The 13,581-nt window shown below is 53.0% G+C and overlaps 5 protein-coding genes across 5 annotated transcripts; 4 read left to right on the top strand and 1 right to left on the bottom strand.

The window, feature by feature from the left end:
- Window positions 1–790: 790 nt before the first annotated feature.
- On the top strand, window positions 791–3,086 carry BDP81DRAFT_388529 (TAP-like protein-domain-containing protein; the record flags this gene model as incomplete). The annotated part of the gene is made up of 5 exons (XM_060587139.1): window positions 791–1,772; window positions 1,836–1,897; window positions 1,961–2,389; window positions 2,455–2,517; window positions 2,574–3,086. 5 exons carry the CDS (start codon window positions 791–793, stop codon window positions 3,084–3,086), a joined length of 2,049 nt encoding a protein of 682 aa, XP_060451662.1.
- A 4,704-nt stretch (window positions 3,087–7,790) lies between these two features.
- Window positions 7,791–8,061, top strand: BDP81DRAFT_388528 (glucose-repressible protein; the record flags this gene model as incomplete). Its single annotated transcript, XM_060587138.1, has 2 exons — window positions 7,791–7,912; window positions 7,968–8,061. The coding sequence occupies 2 exons, from the start codon at window positions 7,791–7,793 to the stop codon at window positions 8,059–8,061; spliced, it is 216 nt and encodes a 71-aa protein (XP_060451661.1).
- Window positions 8,062–8,343: 282 nt separating this feature from the next.
- BDP81DRAFT_413020 (emopamil binding protein) lies at window positions 8,344–9,608 on the top strand. Its single transcript, XM_060589260.1, has 3 exons — window positions 8,344–8,985; window positions 9,043–9,178; window positions 9,239–9,608. The coding sequence occupies exons 1-3, from the start codon at window positions 8,584–8,586 to the stop codon at window positions 9,427–9,429; spliced, it is 729 nt and encodes a 242-aa protein (XP_060451660.1). The 5' UTR covers window positions 8,344–8,583; the 3' UTR covers window positions 9,430–9,608.
- Window positions 9,586–9,940, bottom strand: BDP81DRAFT_401662 (uncharacterized protein; the record flags this gene model as incomplete). The annotated part of the gene is made up of 1 exon (XM_060588816.1): window positions 9,586–9,940. The coding sequence occupies one exon, from the start codon at window positions 9,938–9,940 to the stop codon at window positions 9,599–9,601; it is 342 nt and encodes a 113-aa protein (XP_060451659.1). The 3' UTR covers window positions 9,586–9,598.
- Window positions 9,941–11,216: 1,276 nt separating this feature from the next.
- Window positions 11,217–12,628, top strand: BDP81DRAFT_477332 (uncharacterized protein; the record flags this gene model as incomplete). Its single annotated transcript, XM_060594815.1, has 7 exons — window positions 11,217–11,234; window positions 11,299–11,511; window positions 11,561–11,658; window positions 11,733–11,766; window positions 11,836–12,081; window positions 12,164–12,371; window positions 12,481–12,628. 7 exons carry the CDS (start codon window positions 11,217–11,219, stop codon window positions 12,558–12,560), a joined length of 897 nt encoding a protein of 298 aa, XP_060451658.1. The 3' UTR covers window positions 12,561–12,628.
- Between the last annotated feature and the right edge of the window lie 953 nt (window positions 12,629–13,581).

Below are 13,581 nucleotides of genomic sequence, written 5' to 3'. Positions count from 1 at the left end.
CGAAACATCGCGGGATATCTCCCTGGCACTTGCTCGTCGCTAATTGTACACGCCAAGGCCAACCCTCAGACGCGCCAGTTGGTCTAGCCGGTCTGGAAGACGCGGGGGGAAGAGGAGGTCACCTCTTGATTGTCCTGAAGCCCTGGACCAATTCACCAGTACAAAGTCCTGACTCGTCTCCGCGTTTCCACCACCCACGAGCTGTCTTTGGTAGCGCTGCCGCAGGTATCCTATATCGTGGACGGAATATTACAATAACCGGTTAAGACGCTGCTTCGAGGCTCTTGGCACCGCAAATTTCGCCTCAAACGTCCCTCGACGTCCGGACTAGTGCCCGTCCCTTGTACAACCAAGTAGTTCATACACTCACCATGCAGTCACCGAGACTTCGCTTGAAGATAATCAGGGGAAATGTGCCTCATGCATGCACTGCATGTTCTGCACCTCAATTACTCGACAAGTCGCTGAAATCATCGGATCGCCTCGCCAAGAGGTCGATGGAAAAGGGTGATTCGCCGATCCCAACTTGTGACTGGCCAGCGCCAAACTGTCGTGCGGCGTGCCGCGCTGATGGTGCAGTAGCCGCGTCTTACGTTCTGCCACCTCCAGAATCCTGCTGCTGGCAGGCATCAGTGCGAGCCGAACGTCAACTCATCACCGACGTAGTCGTCAGGGCATCTTGTCGCCTCTCATCCTACCTTACCTTGCCCATCCATAGCTATAGCACCACCGGTCCATTTATCGTCTGACTCTTGCTCAACACCTCTTTGCCACTTTTGTTTCCTTGATCATGTCGGCGAAAAGCTTCGCTGAGTCAAACACATTGTATCAGCCCGTTCACTCACGGCGGAGAGAATCTTGGAGGAGGCCTCTCGTCCTCGCAGTCGTTCTGTTTGTGCTATGGTCGTGGAAACTCAGTGAATGGTTCTATGGCCGCAATGTAATCCTTCACCCAGAACAAGGCCCCTTCCCAGTATTCACCGATTGGGATGACATACCCACGAGCGAGAAGCTCCTCTGGGTGCGATGCGAGCTCCCCGGCATGTTCCCCCTTGGCCGGGGCTACATGTGCGCCCGATTGACCGTGCCGATGGATTACCAACGGCCCTTGAACCAGTCTTCCGATAATCCCAAGATCCATGTCGCCATGGTTCTCCTCCCTGCTCTCGGCCACGGCCTAGAGACGGGGCGTTTCTCCGAGTCCCCGCTTCTCCTCAACCCCGGCGGACCCGGCGGACCAGGTACCACTTTCACGTTCCCACCGTTCGGCCCCACTATCCAGGCCGCCGCCGGAGGCAGCGTCGACATCATCGGCTTCGACCCCCGCGGCATCGGCGCCACAACCCCGCGGGCTGACTGTTTCGTCGACACCAACCCTGGCGAGCAACCCTCGGCCGCGGCTAACAACCTTGGTTACATGCACAGACTGACATGGCTGGCGATGGCTCACGATATCGGCTTGCCGAATGCCACTTCCGGCGCTTTGGATCAGCTTGCACAGCGTGCCAGGGCGTTGTCCAAGCTGTGCTCCCAGAAGGATGTCGAGGAGGGCGGTTTCAGGTATATGGCCACGCCGAATGTAGCGGCTGATATGAAGAGCATCATCGCCGCACACGACGCCTGGCTTGAGGACAACGGGTTCGATACCACGCCACTTGGTGCCGGCGTGTTGTCGCCCAGTGAGGCTGCTCCTCCTTCGACAAGGGGCAAACTCGTCTACTGGGGCTTTAGCTACGGCACGTTCCTTGGACAAACCTTTGCGGCCATGTATCGTATGTGGCAACCAAATGTTCCTCTTGTAAGATGTAATGGCTGACGTTGTTTGTGTTCTACAGCTGATGCGGTTGGGCGACTAATTCTGGATGGCGTCGTTGATGCCAGGGAGTACGATATGCCCGTGAGTCTTATCCGTGACCTCTCGTCGTTCTCCGGATCACTTGGATGCTAAGAACAATGCTAGACGTGGATCTCGGCCATGCAAGATGCCGACTCAGTCCTCGAGAGATTCTTCTCCTACTGCCACCTCGCCAGGGACGCATGTGCCCTTTACCGGCTAGGCGACGGTGGTCCAGAGCAAATCAAGCAACGATATCAGCAAACAATGGCCAAGCTACGGGCTGATCCGCTCATCGTCGTCTCCCGCGCGGGACACATGCCCATCGTGCTGATGGAGGCCGACATACGAAAGCTGCTCTTCACTTCGCTTTACTCTCCCACCAAGGTCTTCCCCTTGTTGGCAGTTCTTCTGAACCGTCTGCATGTGGGCGATGACCTCTCGGACGTCGTGGTTGCGCCTGATTTGGGCTTCACCTGTGATGCGGATCTCAAGTTGGTTATTTACCCGGAGGAGAGCCCCAAGGCGATTGGCTGCAGTGACCGGAGGTACAAGGTGAGATGAAAGATGAATGTAAAGCTTGAGAAGAGCATATGCTGACGGAAGCTTCCATTGGCAAGCGTAACGAGACTTTGGAGCAAGTTTTCGACAAAGTGTCCAAGGTCACCTCTTTCGCCGACGTCGTGAGTCCATCTACAATTTTACCCAGGAGTAATTATTAGCTGACTCCTGTCTCAAGTTCTTCCCTCTCATGATGAACTGCGAGGGCTGGACCATCGAAGCCAACTTCCCCTCCCCCGACTGGGACGCGAACCTCCAATCCCCCAACCCCGTCAACACCTCCTTCCCGATCCTCTTCGTAGGAAACACCTACGACCCCGTCACGCCTCTCTCCCAGGCCGTCGCCATGTCCCGGAAATTCGTCAACGCCGGCGTCTTTGAGCTCGAGGCCGAGGGGCACTGCACACTCGCCGCGACGTCCATCTGCGCGATACAGAAGATGAGGGCGTATCTACATAAGGGCGCTGTGCCGCCGCCGGCTACGGTTGCCGCGGATGGAAGGATCGCTGGGTGGGAGAAGTGTAAGGCCGACGAGCGGCCTTGGAAGCCTTTCCCGGCTGATGGGATGGCGGCGGTGGGCGGAGAGGGGGTTATGCACGCGGAGGACATACATGTCTTACAAGGGTTGAGGGATGTGCATGCTGAGATTATCGGTCGGTTGACACCGCCATTGAAGTTGCGTTTGCAGTAAGGAAGCACAGAAGCAAGGCACTAGGTATTCGGCGGGGTTTGTTTACTGGCGCCGAGTGGTTGGTCCGAAAGGCGGGCATTATCGTACGTGTTGGTCAGAGGGCTTACCATCTCGGACACAGTTCGGCTTCCGGTGGTACCTGTGGCATATCTAGCTCAATGGTACGACTGGAGAAACATTCCATGTTTTCTGGATGCGGTTGCCAATGAGCCCGACATCGCCAACTCGCCGGCACGCGGCGAGGTGGAGGTGATGGTGTACTTCGTGATGCCCGATTTCTGCCCGATATTGTCTCACTCTCACGTGTAAGAGGGGGAGATCACTCGGGCCTGCATGAAAAAGACACCCATGTGCATTTCAAGATCGTCATAGATGTCTCGATCATACAGATAGCTATGGACGCACAGGGTAATTTTGAGGCCATCAAGCTTAAACTTTGAATCGTAAGTTGAGCTACGGAGTCGGGTTGTGTGTGGAAACATGTACCTAGACATGCGAGAGACGTTCCATGGCACACGGCAATGCTACGCAAGATGCTGCCCATATGGCGCATATCTTGCAGTACCATCACGGTTTACGAGCCGCGTAGCCTTGCGCGAAGCTTTAGAATTCATTAAGCAAGATGGAGATATCGAGACAACTTAGCCTCCCTCTCACTTGACAGAGCACCAACGCTGTCCGATAGTCATGCCGCTTGACTAACTACGGAGGATTCTCTCGGTCCCAAGGTGCCAAACTTCCTCCTCTTGACCGCTGGATTCTTCGGGTTCATTTGATTGATTCCAACATAGCTTCTGCCCGAGGTCCACCAACTCACGCTCGGCCCCGACGAAACTACGGCTGCGGTGTAACCTCGATGAAGGCGGTGATCTACCATCTGCCGGAGCGACCGCGTCAAGCCCCGTTTGCGAGATCTATCATCCACTTCAAAGTATTCCAAGATCGCTCGTCTCAGGCACAAGCGCTACTTGGACTGGGAGGCCGAGCTTTGTATAGATCCACTAGGCTTTCGGGAACCCTCATGAGAGGAAGGGGTAGACGGGGTCTTCGTTGTTTGCTATCACTCGTAGTTTTCTGCGTCTTGTTAGCGATGATAAGGCTGTACATCATCTGGCACCTTCATCAAACTCTGAAAAGGTAGAATTCTGAAAAGTGCCGCTGGTGATCATGATCAGCTTGGGGTATGGGACGTCGTCACCGCTCATCGTACCCTCGCAGTGATGCCCTTGTCAATGTGCCGAGGCAATGGAACGGGAGATGTGGTAGATGGAGGACAGGAGGGTCGCAATGGGTTGTTGAGATGGGCAAGAAGAACTACCTCTTCCTGAGCGAACGAACATCGCCCTTGAGCATAGGTATTCCTCCTCAGTGCGTGCCTGCCCAGTCTTCAAGGCTACACATGCCATAGCCATTGCTGCAAACGCAGCTCGTTCCAAACACACACTCTCGTGCTAAGCCAGCAAAGGCAACATAACAACAAAGCTACCCCTCAGTCAAGGGCTCGACCACCGAGCGGTCTGCCCCTGGGATCCGAGACCTGAGGTCGAGATTCAAGATGCCCCGCGCCCCCGTCGCCGAACGGACTTACCCGCCGATTCGGTCGATGACCAACTGTAGCATCGATCATCAGGGGCTACGAGAAATCGCTGCACGGAGAAAGGCTGGGTAGGCGGGGACCACGCCAGGCGCGCCTTAGCGTCCACGATCGACGCATCGTTCCATAGCTCGGTGCCGCTTCTCCTTATGTCTTCTGCACGGGTAAGTCGATCGGGCGCATTCCCCAAATGCAAGCGCCCGCGTGCCCATGAGAGGGAGGGCATGGAGGGGTAAAGCCAGGGGCGCCGACGGCTGCATTGACCTGAAAGACACGCGGCGAGAAGCTATTGAAAGACAGCTCGTATGAGGGGCCTAGCTTAGGACAATGAGCCGCGGCTTCGTTTGAGTCTCGAGTTCAGGCTAGAGTTGACAAGCACAAGCCGGATGGTTGCCCAAAGGGCGGGCAAGCTAGGAATGTCAACAAGCACTGACAACTACAGGAGCAAGCTCAGAATTAGGTAGCAAGCCCAACAAAAGCTTGACGGCATAGCTCTAGAGCGGCGGCGGGGCCACAGGTTACTCCGAGGCTCATGTCCTGACGACGCTAGGCCCCGCTGATTGACATAACACTGCCTTACCTTATTGAGTGGAATGCGGATATGTAGGAGTGTCTAGGAATGAGACGTGCCCAGCCGAGGGGCAGAAGAGGGGTAATAATCGGGTTTCTCAAGGTCCGCAGTGGTGGCTTGATTGCTTCAGGTACAAGATGGATGGCGAAAGCAATAACTGACGGGGTTTTCGAGATGTCGTTGTTGTGACGTAGTTCCCGTGGGATGTTTTCGGATTCGGGGAGTCGGACAATGGGAGTACGGTACGAGCAAACCGGGAGGAGGCAAACGTCGCGACGAGGGGCACGAGATCAAAAGCTGGTGGTGTAAGCAAAGATCTGAAGGAGTGGATATGATGTGCGACGCGGCTCAGCAAAAATTCCGCATGTTGTGATGCACGTATTCTGTCAACCGAATTGATGGCGAGGTAAGACGGTACGAACAGATTCGCCTGATGCTCTCCTGTAAGAAAGTACTTGCTCTGTTGGGAAATGCATCGGTCTTTTTCTCGCATCGTATTCGTCCGTTCAGGGGGCAAAGCTGGCCGATGCCGCCATTGTGGCATCACATGAGACGCAGCGTGGAGAACCCCCCTTCCTGCAGGACAAGCAGCTGCCTTTGACCGGAGGAGAATGTCCGAGCATGAAGCTGAGTGTGCAATAAAATAAGTATTGTAGGTGTCCATACGGGGCAGCAGGAGCCTGAGGAAGGAGAGGGAGACGTCGGGACTTCTTCCGCATCATGTTGTGATTGTTCCCAGTGGCTCGTTCATCAGCCAAGGGCAGGGATCTCGATGACATACAGTCGTGTTGCTGTGGAGGGGCGAATCGGGAAACAGTCAACTGTTTCGTAGGTTGCGGGAATTTGCCGGGCTGCGCAAGTGCAAATTGAAACCCGCATCTTGCCGCATCCAGACTCCAGACTCCAGACTCCAGAAGGCAGAGGGGCAGACGCGGACGCAGCGGGTTGGCAGCGGGTTGGCAGCGACGATGTCTGGATTCTCGAACGCTTTGGGCGGTCCAGAACGGTCCTTGAGTGTGTTGCTAGACCCAAAGCACAAAGCTACCTGGCAGTGTCGTCACTACGCATGGAGCTCTGTTGCTACACGGCGAATCAGCAACACGGTGGTTGGCGCTGTCCAGTAGGCTTCTTGATCTGTGCTCACCCGGTGAAGCTGAGTTCGTGTGGTTGATGCTTGTTCAAAGCTCTGTCCCGTCGAATGTGCCTTTGCTTTCATCGTGTGATCCACTGTGGCTGCGAGCCTGCTTGGCTTCTTGGGTGAGAATGTGGAGGTGCTTTCCAATATTGGGAGATGATGTCCCCCAAGTGGGTGGGGAAAGTAGACGGCATGATCGAGATTTGCAAAATGCCATGCTCCAGGCAAAGAAGACGTGTTGGCTGGTTGGCTGGCCACTGGGAGCAATCGACAAACTGACGTATTTTGCCGTCCAGCATTACGCGACTGACGCGAGAATGGAGATGTCTTCTTTGCATGTGGCAATGGATGTCTTTGCTGCAAACGCCGATGGGCCAGCGACAATGCAAGTCGTGCACCTTGGAAAAGTGGGGTCTTATGTGGCATCGGACCGCACAAAACTTAGAGTAGGTACGTACCGCGGGATGCTGGAAGTAGAAGCCCAGGTGCCAGCCTCAATTGGAGGTCCAGATCTACCTATGCGGGGACACTACAAATCCCGTACCCTACCCACCTAGGTATGACGTTAGTGCATCTACGTTTCCCTGACGTCACTTAGGGAATGCACGGTAGACGGATTGCCCAAAGCTCCTACCAGAGCTGTAGCTCTCCCCATCTGTGGCTGGTGAGACTGCACCCAAACAGACAAGCTCCGCATGGAGCCACTGGGAACCACCTGGGCCACCTCTTGCCTCTTGGTCATTTTCGATAGAGATCTCCCGTTGGCTCCTGGGCATTGGCCATAAGATCCATCTTCAGCTCCCACTAACTGGAGTAACTGCGAAGAAAGTCACAGTCTATGACGACATTTCTTCAGTTCACATGATAGACCCTGAGCGTCTTTGCCAGATGGGGTGAAACTGCGCTCTAGCCACGAGTAGACAAGCTCATGAGGAGGGGCAAGACACGCGCAGGGAGAGACAAGCCCGATAGGCACGGCCCAAAGTATTGCATTCGGGAAGGGATCAAACGAGGGGGAGGGGCAGAAGCAGACGTGACGGAGGGGCAGCCCGCGAGGTACCTTCCCATGCTGTGCTAGAGCGAGAGGTACTCCCTTCCTCTTGCTCTTTCCCATCCATGAGGTGGATGCCACTTTGACGGGAATGATCGAACTCAACCTGTCAGGGGGGCAACTTCCGCAAGGCAGGAAGGCACCAGGCCGCAAAGAGGCAGTAGCTAGGCAGTAGCTGCCTTCCGTCTTGACGGGAGGGCGCCTCGAGAGGGTGCTTCCAACTTGTTATATAAACCTCTTCTTCCCATCACCTCTCCCATCCTTTTTTTTCTCTTCATCACACTCACAAACAAACAATCTTGAATACAAACAATCAACTCAACCAACCAAATCAACAACCAACCTACTTCACAATGGAGACCATCAAGAACGCCGCCAACTACGTTTCCGAGTCTGTCCAGCAGGCCGGTGCCACCGCCTCCAAGGAGACCAACAAGCAGGTCGCCAAGGATGACAACGTCTCCATCGGCAACCGGTAAGCTTCAGTCCTGTCTTCTATTTCATCGATTTTCACTAACAAAAATTTTCAGTGCCTCCGCTGCCAAGGACGCCGTCGGTGACAAGGTCGACGAGACCAAGCACGACTTCAAGGGCGAGGGCTACAAGGAGCAGGCCAAGCACTAAATCACTCCTACGATACCCAAACACCAGGGAGATTTTCAATGGGCAGGCGTTTGGAACGGACCGGATAAGCAATGAGGCAGGAACACCTGGGAGTTGATCACGGATCTCACACCTAGAATAGCTTTTAATGCCACTGCATTGCTACGATATAAATGGTTCCCATACTTCTTCGTGACAATGACATGATTCACTTCATCAAGGAATTTTCCAGCAGTCAATGTTCTAGAGTTTATCCGATATAACAATCACCAAAAAAACGATTTCACGAAAGTTGCATTTCCACGACGAGCCATCTGATATAATGATGTTCGCCCAATGCAATGTTCACCCTTGCAGGATTCCCGAGTCGTGTCCACTCGAATTGATGTCTTCCCCACACCGGCCCTGGCGTTCCGGTGCACGGATCCCTGACCTAAACGTCGCAAGACCGCTGGACGTGACGAATAACGACACGGCGCAACTTCATCTACAATCGCCATTAACGACACATCGAGTCAATTGCCCTACAATCTTCTGCCTACCATGTCGAACGCGTCCTCAAGCTTGCCGCCAGATCTATTCGACCAAACAACCCTCGTCTCCCTGGCCGCAACTGTCGTCCTTTTGTCTGTCGCCATTGCCGTCTCCCGCCGAGTCCTTCACCCCGCCACATCGACGAGCTATCGCGTGCTCTTCGTTTGGCATGCCTTCGATGCATTGATCCACTTCTTCCTTGAGGGCAGCTTCCTTTACCATTGCTTCTTCTCCTACATCCCACTCGCCGACGTGCCCGACGCTGACCTCAGCGGTTTCCACCCGACCCCGGCCAACTTCCTCGGTCACTCGGATCGCATCTATGGTTCCCAGGCGGCCGGAAACAATCCCTTTGCGCAGCTATGGATGGTGTATGCACGCGCTGATAAGAGATGGGCTGGTGCGGATTTGGTATGTTGCCGAAGAGGCTGCTCGAATGACGAGATGTTTGGCTGACTTGATGGACAGGGCGTGATTTCGCTGGAGCTTTTGACCGTATTCGGCGCCGGGCCGCTGGCCGTATGGATTTGCTACAGCATTGCTAAGCGGGATCCTAAGGCCAACATCTGGATGATTGTCATCGCGACGGCAGAGCTTTATGGCGGTGGGTTTGTCACTGACCTAGTGTCGTCCAACAAGTAGCAGTACAACTAACACCACTTAGGATTCATGACCTTCTGCCCCGAATGGTTGACCGGCAACATCTACTTGGACACGAGCAACTTCATGTACCTTTGGGTGTACCTTGTCTTCTTCAACATGTTGTGGGTTTTCATCCCCATCTATGCAATCTACGTTGCATATGGGGAGATTTCTGCTGCTTTCAAGGCCCAGGGCGTTAGGAAGAACCTCTGAGCGTATATTTGAGGCCCAGGAAGCTATTCGTGCACTATCTAAAGTCAGTCGTCACCCAACTGCGCTTGTCGTAGCGTTTGATCAAAGCCAAGTGCGTATTTTCGACTTTGAACTTCTCTCATCTTTCCTACTTGGTAGCTATGTAGCCTTATATTGAAAGCTCGTATGATTACTCCGAACTCTTCTCTCCGCGTTGGCCATTATCGACATATGGCTTGTCCTCCTGATACACATCGTACTTGTACTTACTGCTCACGTGGCCGTCCCTTAGTCGAGTCTGACCCTTGCCATAGACGGTTTCGCGCAACGTCAAAGCAGGTTCCAGAGCATCAGGATAGATGCCACGTCTTCGTAACTCTGGCACAAGCAGATCTACGATATCTTCAAAAGAGTTCGGTGAAGTGACGTAGCCAAGATATAAGTCGTCCAGACCAGCAATGTCAACCCATTTCTCCATCACATCCGCCACTGTCGTAGGAGAGCCTACTGCAGAGGGGGAGATACCACTCATGGCTGCTTTTTCGCCAATCAAACGAGGCGTCCAGATTGGTGTCTCGGGCGTGGGCTTGAAATGTTTTGCAGCTTTCTGGCCTCGTCCGAATCAATTTGACCAATATCTGCATCAAGCGGTAGCTTCGCCATGTCGATACGAGTCCATCCGCTGAAGAGCGTCAAACCACCAATAGGGCTCGCGTATTGTTTCAGCTCCTGAAATTTCTCCTGGGCTTCCTTGTCTGTTCTACCCAAGATGGGAGTGAACGACAGAGAGAATTTCAAAGAGCTCGGATCACGACCCTTTGCCGCCGCGGCCTCGCGGTATTTCTCGATTTGCGCTCGGAAGAGCTCGGGTGATGGAGACAAGACGACAATGCTCTCGGGCTGATATCCGGTGGCGGCCAAGTAGGCTCTTCGGAGGCCGGATAACTGGTGGTGCCATTGTGTGCTTGTGACTGAGCTCGATGCGCAATCAGTCACAGAAGTGAGGTTGCTGACCCCATCGGTACCTTCAACTATATCACGAGCTTTATGGCTGGGCTCAATAAGAGTCCGCTGTTCAGTGTAAAAGCCCGGATCGCGCGCATAGCGGAGCAAAGCCGATGTGGTATCTTGACCGTGAATCCGTAGCAGCGTAGCGTGCTCGGTCGGTTGAGACTATTGGAGATATGGCCTAATGTGCATCGCGTGATCGGCTGACAGCCTTACGTGTGTGTGTGTGTGTGTGTGTGTGTGTCTATGGAAGCCACCAGCAGATACGAGCAGATCCACCGTCGCGGAGCAAGACCGATGATGCATTTTACCCGGCTATTGCTCAACCCACTCCGTTTCCGCCCCCGCACCCGAATAGTGACAACGGAGATAACGGAACTCACTGACGGGATCGTTTGGTGCTCAAACGAAATCCGGGTCGAATATGGCCACAATGAGATCGAACTCGCATCCTCCGCTCAGTCCGGCCTCGGCAAGCTGCCTCGTTGCCTAGCTCTCATTCTCCAGGACCAGCTCGATATCACTGTTGATGATCTCATAAGTACTCGCCCTACACTTGAGGTTGGTGACCACTGGTAGAAAAGACTATCTGAAGACCTTAAGAAAAAGAGCGAGTAAATGAACACTCGTACGACCGTGGAAGAGCCTGTACTGACCAGCATTTCCTTGCAGCATGTCGAGACAGACAACGCAAGAAGGAATAAAGAATACTCTTCTTCACCTTTCGAAATGTAAGTCGAGCTATTCGGTGAGTCTGTCTTTTCTGTGTCTCCAGAACTCACATCACTGCTACTCTAGATATGGCCCCTCCTACTGGGGTAACGAGAATGGTCAAAAGTACGGTTATCATGCGTTGCCACTTTAATCAAAGAGAATTCAAAGCTTAATTGTCGTAACAGAATACCTCCTCTGGAACCTTTCGAGCAGTATGAGCACAGCAAGGATGTCGATCCCTCATTTCCTTCTCTTCTAAAAGAAGGGACCAAGATCTCGGACATCGCGGTATCCATCGGCGCCAAGGTCACTGGCGTTCAACTCTCGCAGCTCGATGACAAAGGCAAGGACGAACTCTCACTGCTTCTGGCGCAGAAGAAGGTATTTCATCGTCACAAGTCCCGGTGAAATATATCTGACTGATAGACAGGTTGTGGTTTTTCATGACCAAGACTTCGCAACTATCCCGATCCAGCAGGCTGTTGATTTCGCAGGCTATTTCGGAAGGCTGCACGTCCATCCAGTTAGGTAATGCACTTTTCTTCACAAACACTCCTAGAATCATCTTTTACAAGTAACAAGGCTCATAACAGCTTCTACAGTGGCGCGGCGCGAGGGTTTCCACAATTGCACATGGTATACTGAGGACCCGACAGTGCAGACCATGACGGTTTCCTGAAGACTAGAACCACGTCTGTCTCATAGCATAGCGATGTCAGCTATGAGCTGCAGCCTCACGGTACTACAATGTTGTCCGCTATCGATGTAATCGAGAGCGGGGGTGTTACTCTGTTCGTCAACCAGGTGAAGGCCTACGAGAGGCTGACTCCCGGATTTTGTGAGCGCCTGGCTGAGCTCAAGGTCGTGCACTCGGCATACGAGCAGGCCCAAACCGCTCTTGGAAAGGGCGGACAACTGAGACAAGACCCCATTACTTCAGTGCATCCTCTGGTGCGAACTCATCCGGCAACAAGAGAGAAGGCGTTGTACATCTAGCCTCAGTTTGCTCGCTCGATAGTGGGTTATACGAAAGATGAGTGATGGTCTTCTCAACTTTATCTACCATCATATAGCTTTGAGCCATGACGTTCAGTGCCGTTTCAAGTGGAGCGGCCGCTCTGTCGTTGTATGGGACAACAGGGTGACGGCACATTCTGGTCTGATGGACTGGAAAGGGCCTCGCTACCGGTATATCGCTCGTCTGGCTGCCCAGGCGGAGGTGCCAACTGAGTATGATCCTAGTCGACTTTTACAAGATTTCCCGAGGCTTAAGACTTGCTCAAGAGGACTGTTCGAAGGAATTCTCGGAACTTATGACTGGAGTTTCATGTGCTTCGGATCCCTCTGCAGTGTCTCTCACTCGGGGCATCGTGTACGTGACTGGAAGAAGTTCACCAATAAGGGCTGCACAGTTGCAGATCCGATATTAGGTGTACAAAGTTGGCATTTATCAATTAGTCACCAAGTTCAGAAGAAATAGCCGTTTGGACCTTTCTGCAAATTTCCCGACACGGAACCTACAACTTGTACATGCATACGGGTTAGAGAAGCATTAAAGCCAGGAAAAGAATGTCCTTTCTCGTATACACGGCTCCAGGCGAGTGAGATACAGTCGTGCACCTCCCCAGAATCGCCGCCATTCTACTTGACTCGTCTTGGGCGGATAACTCGAGCAAATTCTTGTTCCGTAATTACACCACCTTGTATCTGCATCATCAGCAGCAGCAACTGCTGCGAAAAGTATAGCGACGAGGCCGAACTTCATGGCTAGATTGGAATGGACCGAGAGAGATATGAATTAATGATTAAGCTTAAGCTGATAATGAGGCGAACATATCCGCAAAGGGCAAGAGACATCATCGTATAAGTATCGCTCTTGTTTGAAGTCGAAGTCGGCGATGAAGCAAAGTCGGCGGCGTCGGAAGTCCAGCTCACCGAAGTTAAGAGCCGGAGGGCCGAGATATCCACTCGAGAGAAGACTCACAGATTGTCAATCGGGCTAATGAACTATCTGACCCGTGGGGTTTATGCTTTTTGATGGTGGATCGAAAGCCATTCTAATTGATCTCATGGGTTTAAATTACGGCTGTTGGGAAGTCAAATAAATTGGACGTAATTTGCCTAGCCACCGTAAAAGTCCATGCTTTTTGAATATTCTGCGAGGGGGTTGCGTGATGCTGGCCAACATTTGTTTGTTTTTAACTTCTATTGGAACAATCCGGCTATATAGATCATGATAAATTGGGTACTACACTTATTGCGTACGGCGAGGTTAAGTGTAAGCATGAACGCCACTTTCTTACCACACTCCGAGGGCTTAGCTGCTCAGAGTCTACTTTAAACCAATGGCGAAAGGGAAATCACAGAGGTTGGAAAACCTGTGAAAGCTCAAGAACGTTCTAATGACAATCAGTGGTGTACATACAGGCCGAAAGTGAAGTGAGATGTAGC

This window comes from Colletotrichum phormii, assembly GCF_030913505.1.
Source record: "Colletotrichum phormii strain CBS 102054 chromosome Unknown BDP81scaffold_1, whole genome shotgun sequence".
Classification (NCBI taxonomy): Eukaryota; Fungi; Ascomycota; class Sordariomycetes; order Glomerellales; family Glomerellaceae; genus Colletotrichum; species Colletotrichum phormii.
The sequence above is the reverse complement of the archived record's forward strand: the minus strand, read 5'-3'. Positions and strand labels throughout refer to the sequence as shown.